General features: G+C 51.5%; 7 protein-coding genes across 7 annotated transcripts; 1 reads left to right on the top strand and 6 right to left on the bottom strand.

Moving 5' to 3' along the window:
- Window positions 1-697: 697 nt before the first annotated feature.
- Window positions 698-3,787, bottom strand: Z518_08645 (valine-tRNA ligase; the record flags this gene model as incomplete). Its single annotated transcript, XM_013414385.1, has 1 exon — window positions 698-3,787. The coding sequence occupies one exon, from the start codon at window positions 3,785-3,787 to the stop codon at window positions 698-700; it is 3,090 nt and encodes a 1,029-aa protein (XP_013269839.1).
- A 1,151-nt stretch (window positions 3,788-4,938) lies between these two features.
- Z518_08644 (casein kinase II subunit alpha) lies at window positions 4,939-6,105 on the bottom strand (the record flags this gene model as incomplete). Its single annotated transcript, XM_013414384.1, has 4 exons — window positions 4,939-5,034; window positions 5,083-5,502; window positions 5,554-5,927; window positions 5,991-6,105. 4 exons carry the CDS (start codon window positions 6,103-6,105, stop codon window positions 4,939-4,941), a joined length of 1,005 nt encoding a protein of 334 aa, XP_013269838.1.
- A 391-nt stretch (window positions 6,106-6,496) lies between these two features.
- Z518_08643 (uncharacterized protein) lies at window positions 6,497-7,537 on the top strand (the record flags this gene model as incomplete). The annotated part of the gene is made up of 1 exon (XM_013414383.1): window positions 6,497-7,537. One exon carries the CDS (start codon window positions 6,497-6,499, stop codon window positions 7,535-7,537), a length of 1,041 nt encoding a protein of 346 aa, XP_013269837.1.
- Window positions 7,538-7,704: 167 nt separating this feature from the next.
- On the bottom strand, window positions 7,705-8,833 carry Z518_08642 (uncharacterized protein; the record flags this gene model as incomplete). The annotated part of the gene is made up of 4 exons (XM_013414382.1): window positions 7,705-8,048; window positions 8,108-8,420; window positions 8,474-8,719; window positions 8,777-8,833. The coding sequence occupies 4 exons, from the start codon at window positions 8,831-8,833 to the stop codon at window positions 7,705-7,707; spliced, it is 960 nt and encodes a 319-aa protein (XP_013269836.1).
- Window positions 8,834-10,167: 1,334 nt separating this feature from the next.
- Window positions 10,168-11,781, bottom strand: Z518_08641 (uncharacterized protein; the record flags this gene model as incomplete). Its single annotated transcript, XM_013414381.1, has 2 exons — window positions 10,168-10,276; window positions 10,346-11,781. 2 exons carry the CDS (start codon window positions 11,779-11,781, stop codon window positions 10,168-10,170), a joined length of 1,545 nt encoding a protein of 514 aa, XP_013269835.1.
- A 453-nt stretch (window positions 11,782-12,234) lies between these two features.
- On the bottom strand, window positions 12,235-15,078 carry Z518_08640 (uncharacterized protein; the record flags this gene model as incomplete). The annotated part of the gene is made up of 1 exon (XM_013414380.1): window positions 12,235-15,078. The coding sequence occupies one exon, from the start codon at window positions 15,076-15,078 to the stop codon at window positions 12,235-12,237; it is 2,844 nt and encodes a 947-aa protein (XP_013269834.1).
- Window positions 15,079-17,877: 2,799 nt separating this feature from the next.
- On the bottom strand, window positions 17,878-18,948 carry Z518_08639 (uncharacterized protein; the record flags this gene model as incomplete). Its single annotated transcript, XM_013414379.1, has 1 exon — window positions 17,878-18,948. The coding sequence occupies one exon, from the start codon at window positions 18,946-18,948 to the stop codon at window positions 17,878-17,880; it is 1,071 nt and encodes a 356-aa protein (XP_013269833.1).
- Between the last annotated feature and the right edge of the window lie 377 nt (window positions 18,949-19,325).

Genomic DNA, 19,325 nt, shown 5'->3' with positions numbered 1-19,325 from the left:
ATGCGCAGTAGTAGAGGAGGCATTACCCAAGAAACTAAAGGCTGTTGTAAGTATATCGATGAGTGGTTATTCCGTATGCCCCAAAGGACGCTTGACTAACATATCAGCACGAGCAAGAAAAGAAGAGCATGTCTGAACTCTTGTGCTCATAGACAGGGGAAAAAACCCACCTGAACATGATGAAGCATACGAGGTAGTACCTACCTCTTGTGCGTCTCTCTATCAGAATCTCCCCTGTCCTTGATGTCCAATTTCATCCACACCAATGCCTCATTATTGAGCCACCCTCACTGCGTTGAGGCATTCTTGGCTGAAACAACACCGAAACGCCCAGAGAATGAGCGAGGTTGTAGGCGGTCGGGGCTTCGCCAGATTAATTACTGGGCCAGTTGATGTAGATGCCCTCCAGGGTTCAGCCTTGTTGCGCCTTGCCAGTATCCGACCAAGCAACGTTCGAGATGATCGGGAATCAAGATCAAGCTTGGATCAACAATCAAGCAAGACAAACAACTCAGATCCCTCAAATAGAGAGCAACTGAAATATGCATGAATGGACGAGAACAAGACAACGAGTCTCTCAAAGAGCCCAAACTTTGTATGTTATCTAACACAGTTTTCGGAAGACCAAAGCCTTGTCCGTGATTCCCTACTTGATTGAAGTAGTTCAAGAAGAAAAATCCCGTTTTCCTTTATTCCTCTATGCCTCCATCTTCAACCTCTCCAGATCCGTAATCGCATCTTCCAACCTCTTCACCTCACTCTCGGCATCCTGCAGCTTCTCCTCTTCCTTCTTCTTCGTCTCTGCATTCGCCTTCTCCCACCCGGCTCCACTCATGATCTTCCTACTCTTCTCCACACGTGCTTTGGCATCTTCAATCGCTTTCTTCCGCTTCTTCAGTTCCTCAGCAAGATCAATCCGGCCCACGATCTTCAAATACACGGCGGCATCTGCGTTGATGCTCTGCAAGGCACAGCCTGCCGGTGGAAGCGAATCCGTGCTTGGAGGCAGCACCTCAATCTCACCCGCATACTTGCCGCCGAGAGATCTGATCGAGGTTCGCTGTTCCGACACGGTCGTGAAAGCAGACTCCGAGTAGGTTTGGATGATGATGTCGCCCGGTTCTTTGAAGCCGTATTGGGAAAGCAAACTTCGAATGCCCGTGGCGATGGCCATGACGAACTCGTACTCTTCTGCTTCCTTGGGAGCGTCCAGTTTCTCGTTGAATTCGGGATATTTGGCGATCATGATACTTTCTGTAGTATCGCCTTTGCGTCGGGCAAGTTTCTGCCACAGATGCTCTGTGAGAAAAGGCATGATAGGATGCATCAACAACAAGCCGCCTTCGAGTGCGGTGTACAGCGTTTGTTGAGCCGACTTTCTTTCGTCCTCTGGGGCCTCCGGAGTGAGAATATACTTGGAGTTCTCGATGAATGTGTCACAAAGCTGAGTGAACCAGTATTGGTACAGTGTGCCGGCAGCCACTGAAAATTCACGGCCCTCGATGGCCTCACTCACCTCCTTGGCAGCACAGTTGAGTCGGTGGAGAATCCACTTCTCCGCCAGTGATTTCGGTTGGCTATCGGTGTTCGTAGCATCTGGAGTAAAGTCTTCACCGAATCGGCCCAAAGCGAAATTGGTGGCTTGGTATATCTTGTTGCAGAATCGTCGCTTGGCTTCGATTTCTCGAATGTCAAATGCGATATCACCGCCACCCGTGGTGTAATTGACCAGAGTGAATCGTAGAGCATCGGCGCCGCACTCCTCAATCCCCTTTGGGAATGCCGATTTCTGATATGCCTTGGCACGATCGATCTCCGCGGGGTCGAGATTCCCGGCGTAGAGGGTCTTGTGAAGATCTTCAAGTGTGATGCCCCGGATGATATCCAACGGATCCACCACATTTCCGAGCGATTTGGACATCTTTCGTCCTTCAGCGTCTCGAATAAGAGAGTGACAATACACCTCCGTGAATGGCACGTCGCCTGTCAATTTCAGCCCCAGCATGACCATCCTGGCCACCCAGAAGAAAAGAATATCCCAACCCGTTTCCAGGATGGAAGTCGGATAAAGCTCCCTCATGTCGGAAGTCTCTTTCGGCCATCCGAGGGTTGAGAACGGCCACAATCCGGATGAGAACCAGGTATCCAACACATCTTCATCCCATCGCAACGTAAATTTCTTGCCGGGGAATTTCTTTTTGGCTTTGGCATGAGCCTCATCTTCATCAAACGCACACACCCAGAATCTATCATCGGCCTCGTCACTGGGTTCATCTTGGAGTTGAATGAAATAGGCTGGTGCTCGATGACCCCACCAGAGCTGCCGAGAAATGCACCAGTCTTGAATATTCTGCATCCAAAAGTGGAACCGACGTGATTCCGTTTCGGGTCTGATCAGGATCCTTCCATCAAGCACAGCATCATCTGCTGCTTTGGCCAAATCGGTCATTTTCATCCACCATTGAGGCTTCAACACCGGCTCGATTACATCTTTGCTTCTCTGACACATGGGGATCGTCATGGCGTTGTCTTCCTGTTTCGAGTATAAATCGAGCTCTTTCAAAGCGTCGATGACTCCATAACGAGCGTCGAATCGCTTCTGTCCGGCAAAAGGACCGGCGTTGGCATTCAATGTCCCGTCGTCATTCAAGATATTGATGAACTCCAGGTTGTGCTTTTTGCCTTTGATGAAATCGTTGGGATCATGCGCCGGTGTAATCTTTACAGCTCCAGTACCGAATTCCATCTCCACCTCTTCATCGGCAAAGACGATGATTTTCCGGTCTGGAATGAAGGGATGGATGGCATACTTGCCCACAAGATGTTTGTATCTCTTATCATCGGGGTGCACCGCGATCCCGGTATCGCCTAGCATCGTTTCTGGACGAGTGGTTGCGATTTCGATGACGTCGTGTCCTTTGAATCGATCTGCCGCGGTGGATGATTTGGCTGGATCGTCTCCTTTGCTGATCGGGTATTTGAAGTAGGTAAGCACACCGAACTCGATCATCTTGTCGTAGCCTGGCACCTTCAATTTGGTTCGACCTTTGAGCTCCTTGTTGTCCACTTCCAGGTTGGACAAGGAAGTGCTGAGGGCAGAACACCAGTTCACCAACCGGTTGGCTCTGTAAATGACCCCTTCTTCATACAAATCAATGAACGTCTTTCGCACGGCCAGGGAGAGGTTGTCGTCCATGGTGAAAGCTTCGCGACTCCAATCCATTGAGCCTCCCAGTCGTTTGAGCTGATTTGTAATGTTGCCATGATACTTGTTCTTCCAGCTCCATATTGTTTCAAGCAGGGCTTCTCGTCCGAGGTCATGTCGAGTCTTGCCTTCTGTCTTGTAAACCATTTTTTCCACCACACTCTGTGTGGCAATACCGGCGTGATCACAACCAGGAATCCATGCTGTGGTCTTTCCTTTCATTCTCGCGTGTCTGATCATGGTATCTTGCAAAGCATTGGTAAGGGCATGACCCATGTGCAAGGAACCTGTCACGTTCGGAGGAGGAATGGGGATGACGAATTTTCCTTCAGGCTTGACATGGCCGTCTTGGGTGAATTGGGGTTTGAAATAGCCTCGGCTTTCCCACCATTCATATCGGCCAGACTCGATCTTTTGTGGTTCATAGGCATCAACGGCGGTCGGTTTCTTGACTTTCTCTTTCTTCGCCGCCGTGGGAGTAGGGGCAGGCGTCGGTATTGCTTGCTTCTTGGATTGTTTTTCCTGAAACTTTGCCAGTTTTTCGGCCTTCTTACGTTCTTTCTCAACTGTAACATGCATCATGGTTAGAGATGAACGTCCTTCAACACGGTAATATGTGTGGTAGTTTGGGTAATGAGTCGGTGTCGGTGGAGCAGTTGACGACGAGATCTCGCTCGACAATCATAAAACACTTTCCCAGTCATACACCATGAGTCTCTGGCGATCCGGTACTCGTTCGAGGGTGAGTCATCTCTTGCATCACAATCCAATTTGGGAAATACGAGACCGAGGACAGGACGTGTATGAATGCGGCCCTTCAGCGGTATCTTGCATACTTTCTTTGGCTGTTTTCTCCTTTCCTGCTTCACCCATCACGGTTTGGCCTTTGTCGTTGTTCTGTTGGTCTTTCCCGGGCACATTCTGACCCAATGGGTCTGAGGATACTGGGGGAGGTGGTCCTGACGCAGAGCCAGTTGGCTCGCCAGCTGCGGTAAAATGTCAACATTCAAATAGAGGCCTGGCCGAGAAGGGTGCTTGACATACTAATATTGTGAGTTGCGGCATTCAGCGTCATATTGAAACGTAGTAGCCCTCTCCAAGGGGGAGGGCGCAGAAAGAAGGTTCTGATATGTATTTTGGTAAATCGCCTTGCGGCGGGAGAATATCTCACAGTCACTTTTCAACACAGTGCGATTTTGGGCAACATGAGAAGAAAAACAGGGGTGAGGGACAATGAGTCACCATTGAATGGCGTGTTTGTGGTCCAAGGGCGCTGTTAATTTATGAGTCCCCAAAACCGCATGCGGCACCTCTCTCCAAAAATTACCATGGTTTTTGTCCACGGTATATCCTGCCAAGACTGACATCACAGCCTCAAGCTTTCTCGAGGTCAGGACGCCTCGCCGGCAATACAAATTCGTACTATTTCAGCACAAGCATGAGTCGCGATTCTATGTACTGGCACGGATGGAGCAAACATGGAGAATGGAGTCGAGTTCCTCGCAATGCACTCTATCCTGACCTGCCACGTTCACATTGACCCCCGTTCTGCGAAATTCGTGCTCATCGTCCGTCCGTCAGGCTTGTTCCCTCGAGCAGTAACGATTCCCTAGGATGCGTCGGTATCATTGATCATCAATCATATCCCGGCCGTGACACTGGCACTCATTTCCTCGTTTGTTAATGTTGGTTAGAAGAATTGACATTTTGTGTCGATGTCCCTCTCCCATCATTCACGAAACATGGTTTTGTGAATTTGGCTGTTGCGCCGCTGTTCTCACCGGTGCAAAATAGGGATGTGCCATTGCCTCCTGGGCGGTGAGACGTTCCTGGAGCGAAGATTAGCAGCAGGACCAATCTGAGGTCGAGGTACATACCTGGTGATCATATCTGAGAAGCTTGTCGAGGAAATCAATTGCCTCGGGGCTGACAAAGCGCTGGTTTTCAGCATTGACAAAGCTTTGCCACGGCTTCTTGGGGAATCGGCTGAGAATATCGTCGTACTGCGCATCGAGTTCGATATCGTATCGATCGAGGTATTCGAAGAGCTCGTCCGTACCGAGAACCTTGGCAATCTTTACCAGTTGATCCGAATTGCTGTTTCCATGGAAAAAAGGCTCCTTGCGGAAGATCATAGAAGCGAACATGGCACCCAGTGACCACATGTCCAGAGAGTAGTCGTATTCCTGATAATCGACCAGCAACTCAGGACCTTTGAAATATCGTGATGCCACTCGAACATTATACTCGGTTCCTTGGTGATAGAATTCGGCCAGACCCCAATCAATGAGACGCAGCTACAGTTTTGTTAGCATTGGTCGCCGGTTTTCAATGGGTCTCAAGCGCACCTTTCTCTTTGCATGATCAATCATCACATTGTGAGGTTTGACATCGCGATGCATGATTCCTTTGCTGTGACAGAAGTCGAGTGCCTTGAGCAATTCGTAGATGTAGTATCGCACATCGTAGTCGACAAACCGCGGATACAAGGTTCTGAAATCGGTATTGTCGACGTTTTCGAATATTAGGCTCGGAGTCTTGCTCTGACTATCCCGCACGACATCCAGCAAGGCTATAATGTTTGGGCCACCCGAAAGGTTCTGGAGGATCTTGATTTCACGCTTTATTTTCTTCTTCTTGACGGGTTTGAGGACTTTGATGACGCATTTCTGGTAGTTGGCAACGTTGATGCCTTCAAAGACCTCAGAGTATTTCCCTCGTCCTGGTTGACGGTTGGTCAGTCACTGAGTCTCCCGACGATGTTGTCTCTGGACCCGGGCCTCACCGATCTTTTTCACAATCTCGTAGTTCTCTAGGACTCCCCACGAGATAGCCACCGAGTCATAGTCCCAATACGACCGCGGCATATTGGCATTGACATCGGCGTAGACTCGCGCCATGGCTGCGGTGACAGCAGGAGATCGTGGAGTGGTCTCATGCGCTGGTGGATGAAATGGGGGTCGCGAGGCTGGCGAGTTCTTTTGTCCTCAAGGTGTGCAGCAAGAGGGCGCAGCCTCAAATGGCTGGCTGGCGCAAGCCCCGCTAAGATGTGTGATGCTGGAAAATGGATGTTGGGAGGATGAAATAATGTGGTGCAATTCGTAAGTACGAGGAGCCTTTCGATATACGACCGGTGGGTGCAGGGGAAATCCGTGCTCGACAGTCGCGCTAACGGATGTGAATTCCCCGCTGGAGTTGGAACATTTTTGGGACCGCACTTGCTATTGTTACGCATTAATCTGATCAATGCTGAAGATCCCATCAGGAACTTGAGCGACAGCATGGTTTGTCATGCCTTTCCATGACCTGAACCTTCCCTACACCTCGAATCATGCAGAATTGTCGCACACTCTAGCTTTTCACGCTGAACTCGGCTACTCAGTCGTCGCTATTTCGATATCTGTTGCCGGAAAGCTACCTGCTATACCTCAGGCGATCCCCGTCTCGTCTCTTACCATACCGAAATCGGTGTCGACCGTCCTCACGCGACTGACCATCACCATATCCGACGCGACTCAAAACCACCGCCTTGCCTCTTTCCAACCTCACTACTCCTTGATTGCGCTGCGCCCGACCTCTGAAAAGGCCCTGCAACTCTGTTGCAGCTCGCTAGAATGCGACCTCATCTCTCTCGATCTCAGTCAGCGTCTGCCGTTCATCCTGAAATTCAAGACCGTTGCGTCGGCTTTGCAGCGCGGCGTCAGGTTCGAGATCTGTTATTCGACGGGTGTTCAAGGTGGAAATAGCGATGCTCGCAGAAATTTGATCAGTGGAGCGACGGCATTAATACGCGCGACAAGAGGCCGAGGTATTGTATTGAGCAGTGAAGCGAAGAATGCCCTTGGAGTGCGAGGACCCCATGACGTGGTCAACTTGGCGCACCTATGGGGACTGGGTCAGGAGAGGGGGAAGGAAGCAATTTGCGAAGAGCCTGAAAAGGTCATAAAATTGGCTAAACTCAAGAGGACCAGTTTCCGCGGTGTCATCGATGTGGTCGAGAGTGGAAGGGAGCATTCTGGAACAAAACTTGTGGGAGAACACAAACAGACCTCTTCTCAGCAGCCCACTGAGAAAGAGTCCATTCTCTCCAATGACATGAAACGGAAAGTTTCCATCACCTCCATCACCGCAACATCAACCAATGAGACATCGGCCACGGAAGACAAACCACAGTCAAAACGCGAAACGAGAAGAGCGAAGAAAGCGAGACTGAATGGTAATGCAGGGCCCGACGGCACTCATACTAGTGCCCAGGATACCTCTGCTTCGGATTTTCCTATCAAGCATGAGACACTCGGGGGTAATAATAAAGTGTCCCCGAAGAAAAGCTAAACACCAAGCTATTTTCTTTGGCCGTTCACTTTTCTCTTAAGTATACAAAGAAATGAAATGAATAATGTCCCAACTGGATGCTACACTCCGGAGCCTAGCCTCAAACGGTGGTATATCGTCCATGTCGCAAATCTTGGTCTTTTAACTTATTTCGTCTTTCCCCTTTTCTATGGTGATAGCAGTGTTGGTTGGGGCGCTCTCTTCCCGATGCCCAAGGTATAGGCGTTCTTGAGTGTGAGCGTTGCAGGATCGAGGGTTTGGAAGGAACCGACTGGGAAACTGCCGTCGCCAGTTGTTGAGGCAGCTTCCGCAGATGCTAGTGAAATCGATGTCGTAGAAATCATAGTTGTCGTTTCTGAGAGTGTGGTAGATATAGATGCTGATGACGATGAGGTAGTCGTCGTGGTCGAAGCTTCTGGCTCAGGAGCCTCCCCTGCTTTAGTAGACTCCGCCATGTTAGATGGGACGCTGCTTGAACCAGAAGATTCCGTACCAGATGTCGTCATTGAACCTGATTCAGGTATGTCAGAGAACATGAGACTGAGCTGGGCGGACGGATTCGACACTCACTTGATTCTTCTGTGGAAAAGCCACCTACAGAAACCGCGGCAGTTGGGGACGGCGCAGCAGCGGCTCCAGCAACTGTAACTCCAGTCTGAACTGCTTCAGACGCCGGGATAGAGGATAGACCTTGGGTAAAGGCGGCGTTGAAAGAAGTGAAGACTGGGGCATCCCCGAGTGGCGAGGGTCCTCCCCACCCCATCTCCCAGCCGGACATAGGAGCCTCACCCCCACCGCACCAACAGCCAGGAGGAGCATTCATCCACTGAGTCACGTACGCGGTAACGGCGGAGGAACACGCTGAAGCGGCAGTGACGGTGGACTGGAATCTCAAAAGTCAGCGTTGCAACCCCAAATTTACACGCTTCCACTCACCGTTTCGGTAATGGTGCTGGTAGCTGCGGGAGGGCAATCTTCAGCTTTGAAAATGGTTGTGGGCATCTCGACAGTCATGACTGATGCTTCGTACATCGTTTGGGTCATGTATTGATCGTAGCTGTTCCCGCCTTCCCACGAACCCTCTGTCATGTCTTTGTCGCTGCCACCGCCAAAGCTGCCGAAGCCACCTTCGCCTCCCTTGTCGTCACCCATGTCACCGCCCATGTGACCATCAGCCAACACCTAACAAAGACCGTCAGCAAGGTTACGGTGACACCGCTGGTCAGGGATAAGTCATACTTGCGCCAGGCAAGTTGCCAAAACGGAAAGAGTGAAAAGGGAGCGGACTGCCGGCATCGCGATTGAATAAGTTACGAAAGGAGCGCAAAAAGGAAAGTAATTATATGGTGACCTGCAACAAGAACGAATGACTCTTGGATGGAGAGAAAGTTGGATTGAGGAGAAATCGCGAAAGGCGTGTCCCTAAATGGACAATTTGAACACACGGGAAAAGGGACAAGAGAAGGGACCAAATTGAAGGGAGATGGCTCTTTTCGGTGCGAAGGACATCCGGACAGCGGCTTCAGACAGCGAGTGCTGAGAGAGAACAGGGAGTGTAAGCGGCGAGATGAGCCAGAGAGGGAGCGCTGTAAGGCCGTGCGGTCGCGATTGGCCGCAGCAACATCTCAAACATGAGATGCGACGTGAACTTCTTCATCGCAGTCTCGAAGTTGGTGTCCTGTTGTGGCTGGAGAGTATCATGTCGAGGCCGAACGTGACAGAAGTGCCTGCTGAGACGCATGGCGTTTCACAGTCGACGGCGCCTGCGGGCGTGGAGAGGGCTAGGCGTGTCGCAGACAGATCTGAAGAGTCAGGGACAACCATGGTCGACCTGGGCGGGCATTGGCCTTTCCTATTCGCAGCCGCTGCGGAAGCGACATAGATCTCGCTAAGTGGCCGACGTATTTGGCATCTTGTTGTCTGGATGAGGCAGAGGAGATGGAGTCCATTCAAGAAACGGAAATTTTCAAGGGGTCAGCCTGGCCTTGGCAGATTTGCCGAATCTCCTTCCACGAGGCTGGCTTCCTGTCCCGGCCCCTGCAAGCGACCAAGGCTCTCGAGACCGCCACCCGCCCAAGCGACCTCCTCTCGACTCACCCTCCTACACATGTCACCATGAAGTCTACGTAAAAGGCGAGAGGTTTTGTTGATCTTGCTTTCTTATCCCGGCGATCCCTTCCAAATTTCAACCCCGAGGGAGCCGGACTGGCCGTATTCCGAGCTCGACATACTTTGAACGGCTAGCTTCATCTCACAGCAACCTCTTTCTCGTTCTAGATCTCCGAGGTGTTGTGGGTGTTTCAGCCGACCCAATGATCGGAAGAAGCCAGCCTCCGTGGGTCTAAGCTGGATAGATACATGCCGGCCAAGAATATCCTAACATGCGTTTCCTTGGGAATTGCAAAGAACGGTGAGCATGGCTGAACTCTTCTTCACAGGAACGGTATGCTCTTCCAGATGGAGCATCTGGAGGACGAAAATTTTCCTTCATCCAGACCTTCCCTGTATCTTGTATTATGTGAACCTTTTCCGATAAGGGTTCGAAGATTTCCCACAAATCTTCTCGAGTGATACCCAGCTCTATGGGAAGGGCCTGATCTTGGGGCACTCGATCCTCTCTCGACCATTGATTAACTCGCTGTCATCTCTCCCGTTTTAGAGACCATTTTCTTCATCTCAACCCGCTTGGAAACCTCGGTCGCTAGGTCAGTAATCTTGACCAGGACGCCTTCTTTCTCACTGTTCATCATGTCAAGTTAATCACATTGCTTTAGGGAATAGATAATCCGAAAACACTCGGGGACTTACGGATGGCCATCGGGTACACCCATCTCCTTGACTCTGGCCTCCCCTCTTGCCTGCTCATCCTCCCCGAGAATAACTGCGAACGGTGCGCCAGCCGTCTCGGCATTTTTGAATTGGACTTGCGGTTTAGGCTTCTTCTTGTATGTGAATTCCACTTTCAGACCGGCGTTCAACAAACGTTTCGTAATTTCGATGCGCTGCTTGGCCATACCGTCGAAACCACCACCGCCAAAGGCCATTACATACACGTCGGGTACATTGGAAGAAACATAGCTGAAGGATTCGCCCTTGGCAATCCTGGCTTTGGTAATGCTGAAGATGCGGTCGACCCCGAAACTGACACCCACACAAGGAAGATCTGCATTCGGTCGGAAGCGTTCCACAAGGTTGTCATAGCGACCCCCGGCTGCAACAGAGCCAATGCCGACCGAAGGGTCATTGGAGCGATCCTCGTCTTCATCGAGTGCCTTTTTCTCCCTCTTGCCTTGCTTTGGTGTTTCTTTAGCAACCTCGGCGCCATTCGCGATGACGGGAGCAGAGCCTTCAGTGACGACTTCGTAGATAACACCAGTGTAGTAATCAAGACCACGGGCGAGAGAAAGGTCAAACGAGACCTTGTCCAGGGCACCCCATGCGGAGAGATATTCCATCAGAATCTCCATTTCTCCGATGCCTTTATTTGCCTTTGCGTTGCTCATTAACGTTTCATCTTTCTGCAGCTCCTCGAGCAGATCTTTTCGGCCTTTTCTTGTAACATAAGTCTGAATTTTGTCTGCCACCGCTTCGTCAAGCCCTTTCATCTCGACCATCTCCCTCTTCACCTCTTCCCAGGGCAACTTGTCCAACTTGTCCACCGCGCTGGATATCATTCTGATCTTCTCCTCTGGCACGCCACACACTTCAAATAGGCCGTCCAGGATTCTTCGGTCGTTGAGTTTGATTGTGTATCTGCCACTCCACTCCAGCGACTCAAAGACCTCGACGATGATCGCAATAATTTCGCTGTCTGCCATCATCGGATCGCTGGCCCCGGCAAAGTCAATGTCACACTGGTAGAACTCCCGCATGCGGCCTTTCGCAATCGCGGGCTGATCTCTTCGGTAGACCTTGCTTATGGCAAATCTCTTATAGTTCTTGAGGTTTGCATTCATGGCCAGCCATCTGGCAAAGGGAACAGTCAGATCATATCGCAACGACAGTAACTCTCCGCCTTGGTCTTTTAAGTCGTAGATCAATTTCGAGTCCTCGCCATATTTGCCCTTCAGCACCTCTTCACGCTCAAACACTGGAGTATCAAGTTTCTTCCCGGCATGACGACGGAAGATCCGAGATATTTGAGCGAGGATGTCTTCAAGTAGATCAACATCTTCGCCCGACCAATCTCGCGTGCCTTTCGGATTCTTGATCAGCTCTTGTCTTTTCTCCTTGTCCTTTCCCATGGTCGAGCAATATCGAGTCAGAGGTCTATTTTCTATCGGGCGATATACCGATGCGAAGCTCGGCAGCGGGTATGGTTTATTTGAACGCACACAAAGTCGAAAGAGAGGGCGCATGCGAGGTGAGGGGCAAGGTATGGAGAATGGGTGAGTCGGGTAGAAAGGGCTGTAGAAAATAAGGATTGACCTTTGAAAGTCACAGCGAAGTTTGCAGTTCAAAAAGTTCCCCGATCGCCCATTGACACCGCAAACTTGCCAAGACCGAGACAAACATCGAAGGTCCCCCGCCCCTTGGGGAAGAAGGGAAACGATGGAATAGAACGAGCGAGAACAAACATATCGGAACACCATTTTAAGAGGCTATCTCATCAGTAAGCCATCAAGCTACAGACATCTCTCTACGTCACTCAAGTGGGCCTCAGCGCGTCATTCGAACCCGCCCTTTCGACTGTCAATTCACCACGTTGTTGAACCCGGAATATGTCCTGGACTATAGCTCCCTCTTTGCGGACTGCGCAATGCACCACCAATGACTCCAGCGGCCGGACTGTCATTGTTCTTGCCTCTGCTGCTGCCGCTCCCTTTGCGCCCTGTAACATCATACTCTGCCGTCGACGGCATAGGAGGGATCGGATCGGCATCCTCAAAGTCGGCCGAGAAATTGCTAATCCCCCCCGCCGATCGATTTGTGTCGGATCGCGGTCGGCGTTGGTCGCTCGATGGAAGAGTCTTCGCATAGGCAAGGAACGGAGATCCTTGAGCCTCAGGGATGACGGGGCTGTTGGGAAACGCTTGGAAACTTCCGAAAGTATATGGGCGGCCGTGCTGCGGCGTCGGACGAGTGCCAGGGAGGTCTCCCTCCGGAGTCAAGGGCCCGTTACTGTTGAGCACCATATGTCGTTGGGCTACGTCCTGCTTCTCCAGGTTGTCAAGTTCGCGAAGATTGGCTTCCCAACGCGTCCTTGCATTTCTCATCTCGTTCTCCATGAACCGTATCTGGCTGGTCAGCTCGGCTTCTCGTCTCTGCTGTTCGGCTCCTCTGGCGGTCGATTCGGCGGCCTTTCTTTCTTTCTCGTTGAGGCCTTGAGCATTGGCCTGAGTGATGCGGTCATGCTGCTCTGCGAGTTTAGTATTACGGCCGGTCAGACGCTCTTTACGACTGGTGACCGTATTGAGTTCGTTGTTGGCACAAGAGAGATCATTGTTTGCCGCTGAACGAGCCTTCGACAGAGCCTCATTTGCTTCAGCCAGCAATTTGGTCTGTTCTTCATAGGATTCCTTGGAAGTGGCGTGATCGTCAATCTCGTCGTCTGGCGTCGAGACCAACCCTTCCAAAGCAGCATCAATCTCCAGGGTTGCATCTTCGGTTTGACGGATACTGCGCTCGGCCTGCAACAGTTTCTGCCTTTGTTTGGTGTCGTCGCTGGTGGTCTTGAGGCGAGCATTAAAGCTGTCCACTTCTTTTTCCACCTTGGCAAGGGTGGTTCTATGTTGACGTCGAACTTTGGTGAGGCGATTGCGAGCCTCGTTCAGCTTCGCTTCGGCGGTCGATATAGAGTTCTTGAGCGTGGTCGTCGGGGAGGATGGTCGCGTGGATTGGCGGACTGGAACGGGTGCCATCGAAGCAGGGAGGTCCTTGTCGAGTAGCATTGGCGTTTTGACCATAATCGAGGCAAACTCCTCGCCGCCGTCGCAGCGAATGAAAGTACAGGTGTAGGTACAGTTCGGGGCCAGACCAGATATCGTACCAGAAAATTGCGGACTGGATCCATCAGACGGCGACGAATTTTCCGACGCGTCGAGGGAAACCGAATGCCACTTTGCTCCATTGATGCGCACGTAAAATGGCCGACATTCGCCTGAAAGCGCTGACTCGGGGCCCTGCTCAGCTATTGCCATGTAGGTCGTTTCAAAAGAAATGGACGACGGGTCCACGTGGGTGATCCATACGAGGTCTCGATGGGGTATTTCGAACGGAGTACCTTGGTTGTTCGCCACGGTTGGAACGCCCTTGTTGTGTTCAACCTCTCTGAGGACATGGACTTTGGTACTCGCGAGAGCCGCCCAAAATGGTTGTCGGCTTCTAACATGATTTGCCTGCCGCCTGCGTTTCTTGGCACTTATTCCCTTTTCTTTGCCATCTTTCAGTCCTGAAGAAGGCGGCGCCGGCTGATAGTCAACCGAAGATGAAATGCCCGCCGGGGTAGAGCCATCCCCACCCGAAGCATCCGACGCCAGCCATGAGCCTGCAGAGGCCTCGGCGTCCGTGCGCTTGGATCTTGTTGGTCCGATGGACTGGGAACTGGTCACTCTTCGTCGCACGAAGGCCATCACGGCCTGACTGATGATATGGATGGCAAACAGACTTCGGATTTGTGACGGAGGCCCCGGACTCTCACCAAAATCGGCATCTGAAGGCAGGTACTTGAAATATTCAGCGAGTCCAGTCTGATTGAGTAGATCCACCGGCACCAGATTGGAAACCAGAAAACGGCGCACGCCCCTGCTCCGGATTAAATGTAATAGAAGCACTCCGGCAACGCAAAAGGTATTGACGCTACCATTTTTACCTGAACTCCCATTTCCCAGTGTGATGGCAATTTGTATCTGGGCCAAATCTAGCGCAAAGTTCTGCGCCCAAGTCCAGAGGCAAATCCAGAGCCCAAAGCAGATGAGATCTACCACTGCCATAGTCGTGATACTGGGAGCACCAGCTGACCCTTGGAAAATGTCGAGTAAGGACAGAAACGAAACCGGGGCGCCACCTCCTGGCATTAAGGTCAAGGAAGCGAACAGAGCTTGAACAATAGTCAAGATCATGGAAGGGAGGGCCAGAAGGACGATCAAGAGAGAGACGGTGTCGCAAGCGGGTCGAGACTTGAGGATTGTTGTGGCAATTTGGACAGCGCTGAGATCCGCAGTCACCTTGGATTTGGCAGAAGCCATATCGCCTCGTCGTTGTTGCACCATCGCGGATCCATTCAACTCCCTACGGACTTCCTTCTCTTTCGGTTCACTTCCCTCCGAGTCCCCGGCCCTCAACTGTGCCGGTGTCGGTGTGTTCGAGGAGTCTTGATGCGAGTCGGCCGCGGAAGCGGGAGATTGGTCGTGAGCTGGTCCGGTCACAGACGAGTCGGCGGAGCTTGCTTGAGGAACAGGCTCAGCGGGAACAGGGCCCTTCGCGGCGCCATTGAGATGACCATTCGATTTTTGTTTGGTGACCCGTTTTCCTGGACCTACAAGGCCGTTCTCATGACGATTGCTGTGCTGATGCTTTTTCGCCGCAGGGTTTCGCGGCATGAAGGGACGGAACTCGCGTCGCCGGAGTCAGATCCAGTCAGCTTGTTGACTCCTTTCAGGTCAGCAAGCCAACTGGACGAGTGGAAGTCGGAATGGGGCCGCGGGAGGATGGAAATGGCGAGCTGAAGGGGAGTCGAAGGCGACAGATGGGACAAATGTGCGGTCAGTATAGGAGTATTGGTCGAATTAATAGGTAATGCGGACACCGGGGGGGAAAAGAAAGGAGGAGGGAAAAGCCTTGGGCATAGACTGAGGATGCCAACTGGATGTGCAACTTGAAGTTTTGGAGTTCCAAGAACGAGTTTGCAGGTGCAGTCCAGCGCCAGGCCGAAGTACCAAGCCTAAAGGGCTGCGTGCCTATTTCGGTAGTGACAGGCTGCCCATTAGCCGGGAGATCCTAACTAAAACTTATCACTGCCGTAGTTAGTTACTACTTAAACCACTCTAGCTGCCCTCTAGCTACGTCAAGCCTACAACTCCCACAAAGTACCTGAAAAGAGTGGTCAACGAGTGGTTCCAGGTCATTCTATCGCAGCTGGTGGCCAAATAAATTCAAAAACCCGTCTTCCCACTAGGCGGAAAATCTTGTCAACTGACATTGACTTGGGGGCCACTCACCTCTATCCTTTTGACCACTCGCAACCAACAATCCAACGCAGTGGATCCTCGACGTCAAGGTTTTTTTTTTTTTTTTTTTCCATCTCTTTTTCTCCCTGGCTACAGCACGTCCCAATTGCACTCAGATTCTCAAGCAAGAAACGGGACCCGACTTCATCCCACAATCTGTTACTGCGCAAGCCAAAGGCAGAACCAAGTATGCCATTCCTACGACTCACTGCTTCGAAAATCTGACAACTCATAAACCTTTTTTTTGCATCGCGTCGAAGGGCTTTTCCCATGTCCATACCAATGTCGATAAAATTGATTCTCGATGCATCCAGGGCCCCCCATCTGACTAGTGACCAGACCCATGCAAAACCATGACTGAGATTGCAGCTATTCGATAGGGATGAATCTGAAACACAGACCAACAGCGGCGCTAGCCAGCCCTCTCGAGAACAATCCGCCGCAAATGCCACTAATCTTTGCTTGGAGTCCCTGACGTGGAGAGCGAAGGGTGGAGGACTCAGCACCTCGTACATCGGTAAGAGATGGACTAAAGAAGCGGAGTGCAGAACTCTTTGGACCAGAGTATACCCAACTGAAGCATCACAGGGCGGCCTCAAGCCTTTCTTAGTGGCATCGGAGGCACTGGCTCAAGCCTACCGAGGAGACAGAGCCCTTAGTAGCCGACGCCTAAACAACGCCTGATGATGTGCTCTCGCGATCTGGTGTCCCACCCCCCTACTCTTTCCCACAGCTTTTGCGCTATCCGTCGATCATGGCCGCTGCAGTCAAACCCTGGTCTTCTTGTTGCCGATATTGTGCGGCGAGGACGGATTGCCCGGAGAAGAATCCATCCCTCCCATTTTGGCTTCCTAGGGCCCCGACTGCCTTTTGTCCGGAAAAGGGAGCTGCTGACGGCCCACGACTAAACACACAATGCCCTTGCTTGCTGGCAATTTATGTGACATCTCCCACCAGTCACAGCATAACGTTCCTTCAAATTGCGGAGATCATCGTTCCCTGGTTATCCGTGCTTACCTTATCGTCTGACTACATAGTGTCCTAGTTGATGCAGCCTGTAAAATCCTAGTTCGGGCAGGATGTTGATGAACTCCTGATGGACAGAACATATTACCTTTCTGGTCCCCGTATGCATGCATCTACTTTTCTTGACTGGCCGTACCCTTTGCCTCACACCGCATATTCGCCCCATGCAATTTTCGAAAAAGGGATCCCGGCCGGTCCGCAAGTGCCGTCCAAAGCCGGACAAGGGAGCCATCCTTGCGAAAATCAGCTGTTTGAACTTCATGCTCTTGTATCAACAACGCTATCCCATACTAGTCGCCGACGGCCAATGAACATGGGGATCTTTGTTGTTTAGCGGCCTGACAATCCCTAAGGCTACGCTGCCAAAGTGTATGATCCCTGTGGATGATCCACGAACGGACTTCTTATCGCCCTTTCGGCGATCTTTCACGGTTTTTCCTTGGAACCCCAGAGGCGGGGAATTCGCGCGCATTGACTCATTCTCTAATGGTCAACAAGTCGCCAACGCAGAGCAGACGGAAAGATGATCACATGGCCTTGATAGAGCGCGAATAGAACATTGACATTGGTAGCGTCAACATAACCAAAGGTTCATCCTCAACTGACAATTCAACCGAACCCCCCCGGAGGTGGTAGCACAACCTTGCTCTGAACGGATAACGATGGCCGCAGCCTGCCCATCTTGTACCACATAGAACTGGCTAGCGTCTTTGAGACAGTTCAGAGTTCATAATCAAACGAGTGCCCTTCTTTCAAGGCTCGGAAGCGACTTCGCTGCTTCGTCGGCCACGTCGATCTGGCGCCAGCATTTATAGCGAGGAATCCGGCTCAATGCCTTCAGTTGGTTAAGCTGCTCCCAAAAAGAAAAGAAAAGGAAAGATTTCCATCTACTCCTCGTTGCTTCAATCTCCTGAGAAGCAGACTGGGTGCCTAGAACACCAAACCAGCCCCTACCCATCACGACACAGTTCAGGTTCGAGTATGACTTCGGTGTATATGGATTCGATGAGGTTTGTCTCTATAGCCATTTGCGTGGATTTTCGGTGGGGTGGGTTGACGTGTTGCTTTCATTGATATACTAGTCCAATCTCTGTTCTGAGCCACGAATTGTTCGAGTGTAAGGAAGAGAACGCCCAGATATTTTGCTTAGATTTTGCTTCGATTCACACCCTCTGTATCATCAATCCGATAGACATACTTGACAGCACTGGCCTTACCGTCCTTCAAGTTTTCCAACCCGGTTTGCACTCCATTCAACCCACCTGGCACCACCTCATGCGGATGTCCACTGAACCAACCCTCCTTGAGCCCCAAGCTGAAGAGCCGGAACCACGCATAACCGAGATCAGTCAAGTCGTCTGGAACACCGTGAACGGAACCAACAGTGGTGATGGTCTGATGGACTGTTTCGGGGATGCCCTGGTATTTTTTCCCCGGCAGGATCAAGCTGATATGGCCATGGGGGTCGAGAACTTTCAAAATGTTCTGATAACTCCCCTTTTCGCTGACCGCGTCAAAAGCGTACATCAGCTTCTGGCCCTTCGGGACAGCACCACGAATACCCGCGACGACACTGTCGTGTCCATGGCGATAGTCAATGACAGTGTCGCCTTTAGATTTGTCGATCAGACCTTCGACAAACGAAATGCCACGTCCTGCAATGCAAATGATCGGGTGCAATTTGGAACGGACGAGAAGTTTCACGGCGAAAGCGCCGACGGCTGAGGCAGCGCCATAGACAACCACGCCTCCGGCCAGGGCATCGTTGCGGGCCTGCGAAACCGTGACCCAAGGCTCCGGTAGTCCCAGGCGGCAGAAAAGGCCAACCACGCTGGTCATCGCGGCCAGGGGAATGGTAGCGGCTTCTTCGAACGAAGTGGCTTGGGGGAGATGAAACGTCGTCTTCTCCCACGCAATCGCATACTCGGCGAACGCGCCGTAGGGTTTTCCCATTTCATGGAAGGCAGCTACGCGGTCGCCCACCTTAAACTCGGTGACATTGGAGCCCACCGCCTCAATGTATCCGGCCACATCGTCGCCAGTGTTTAGGCCTGAGGCGTTCTTGATCAAGAGAGGATATTTCCAGTCCTTGGGGTTTGTTCCGGCGACGATGACTTTGATTAGGACTTGGTTGGGCTCGGGGGAGGGGATAGCCAAGTCTTGGAGGCGGACCTCCAGCTCTGTATCCGTTTTCTTGAAGACGTGGGCTGATTTCATCTTCGTGGAATGGGGTGTCCGGGATGTATTTGTAAGCGTGTGAGTTGATGACTGAAAGAGTGCAAGGCCACGCCGGGATATCTTGGGGGACGATGTAAAAAAGGTATTGAGGGATGTCAGAACGCTCTTTTCACTGAGACGACAGCGTTGAAGCAGAATCATGAATTTCAGATTGGAAAATATTTTTTCTCATTGCCTGAATATCCCATCAATTGATGGGACATAACCAAGCTTGGGTTTACCACGATCAAACCTGTGGTCATTGACGAAAACAGTCGAGGATGATGTGGAGGAATTGTGGAGCCGGATCAATCGAGGGTATTGAACATACGATGGTGTCATGATAGGGGCGAACGTCAAAGCCGAGGATGAACGGA

This window comes from Rhinocladiella mackenziei (genome assembly GCF_000835555.1).
Source record: "Rhinocladiella mackenziei CBS 650.93 unplaced genomic scaffold supercont1.6, whole genome shotgun sequence".
In the NCBI taxonomy this organism is placed as follows: Eukaryota; Fungi; Ascomycota; class Eurotiomycetes; order Chaetothyriales; family Herpotrichiellaceae; genus Rhinocladiella; species Rhinocladiella mackenziei.
Note: the sequence above shows the minus strand (reverse complement) of the source record. Positions and strands in the feature narration are given on the sequence as shown.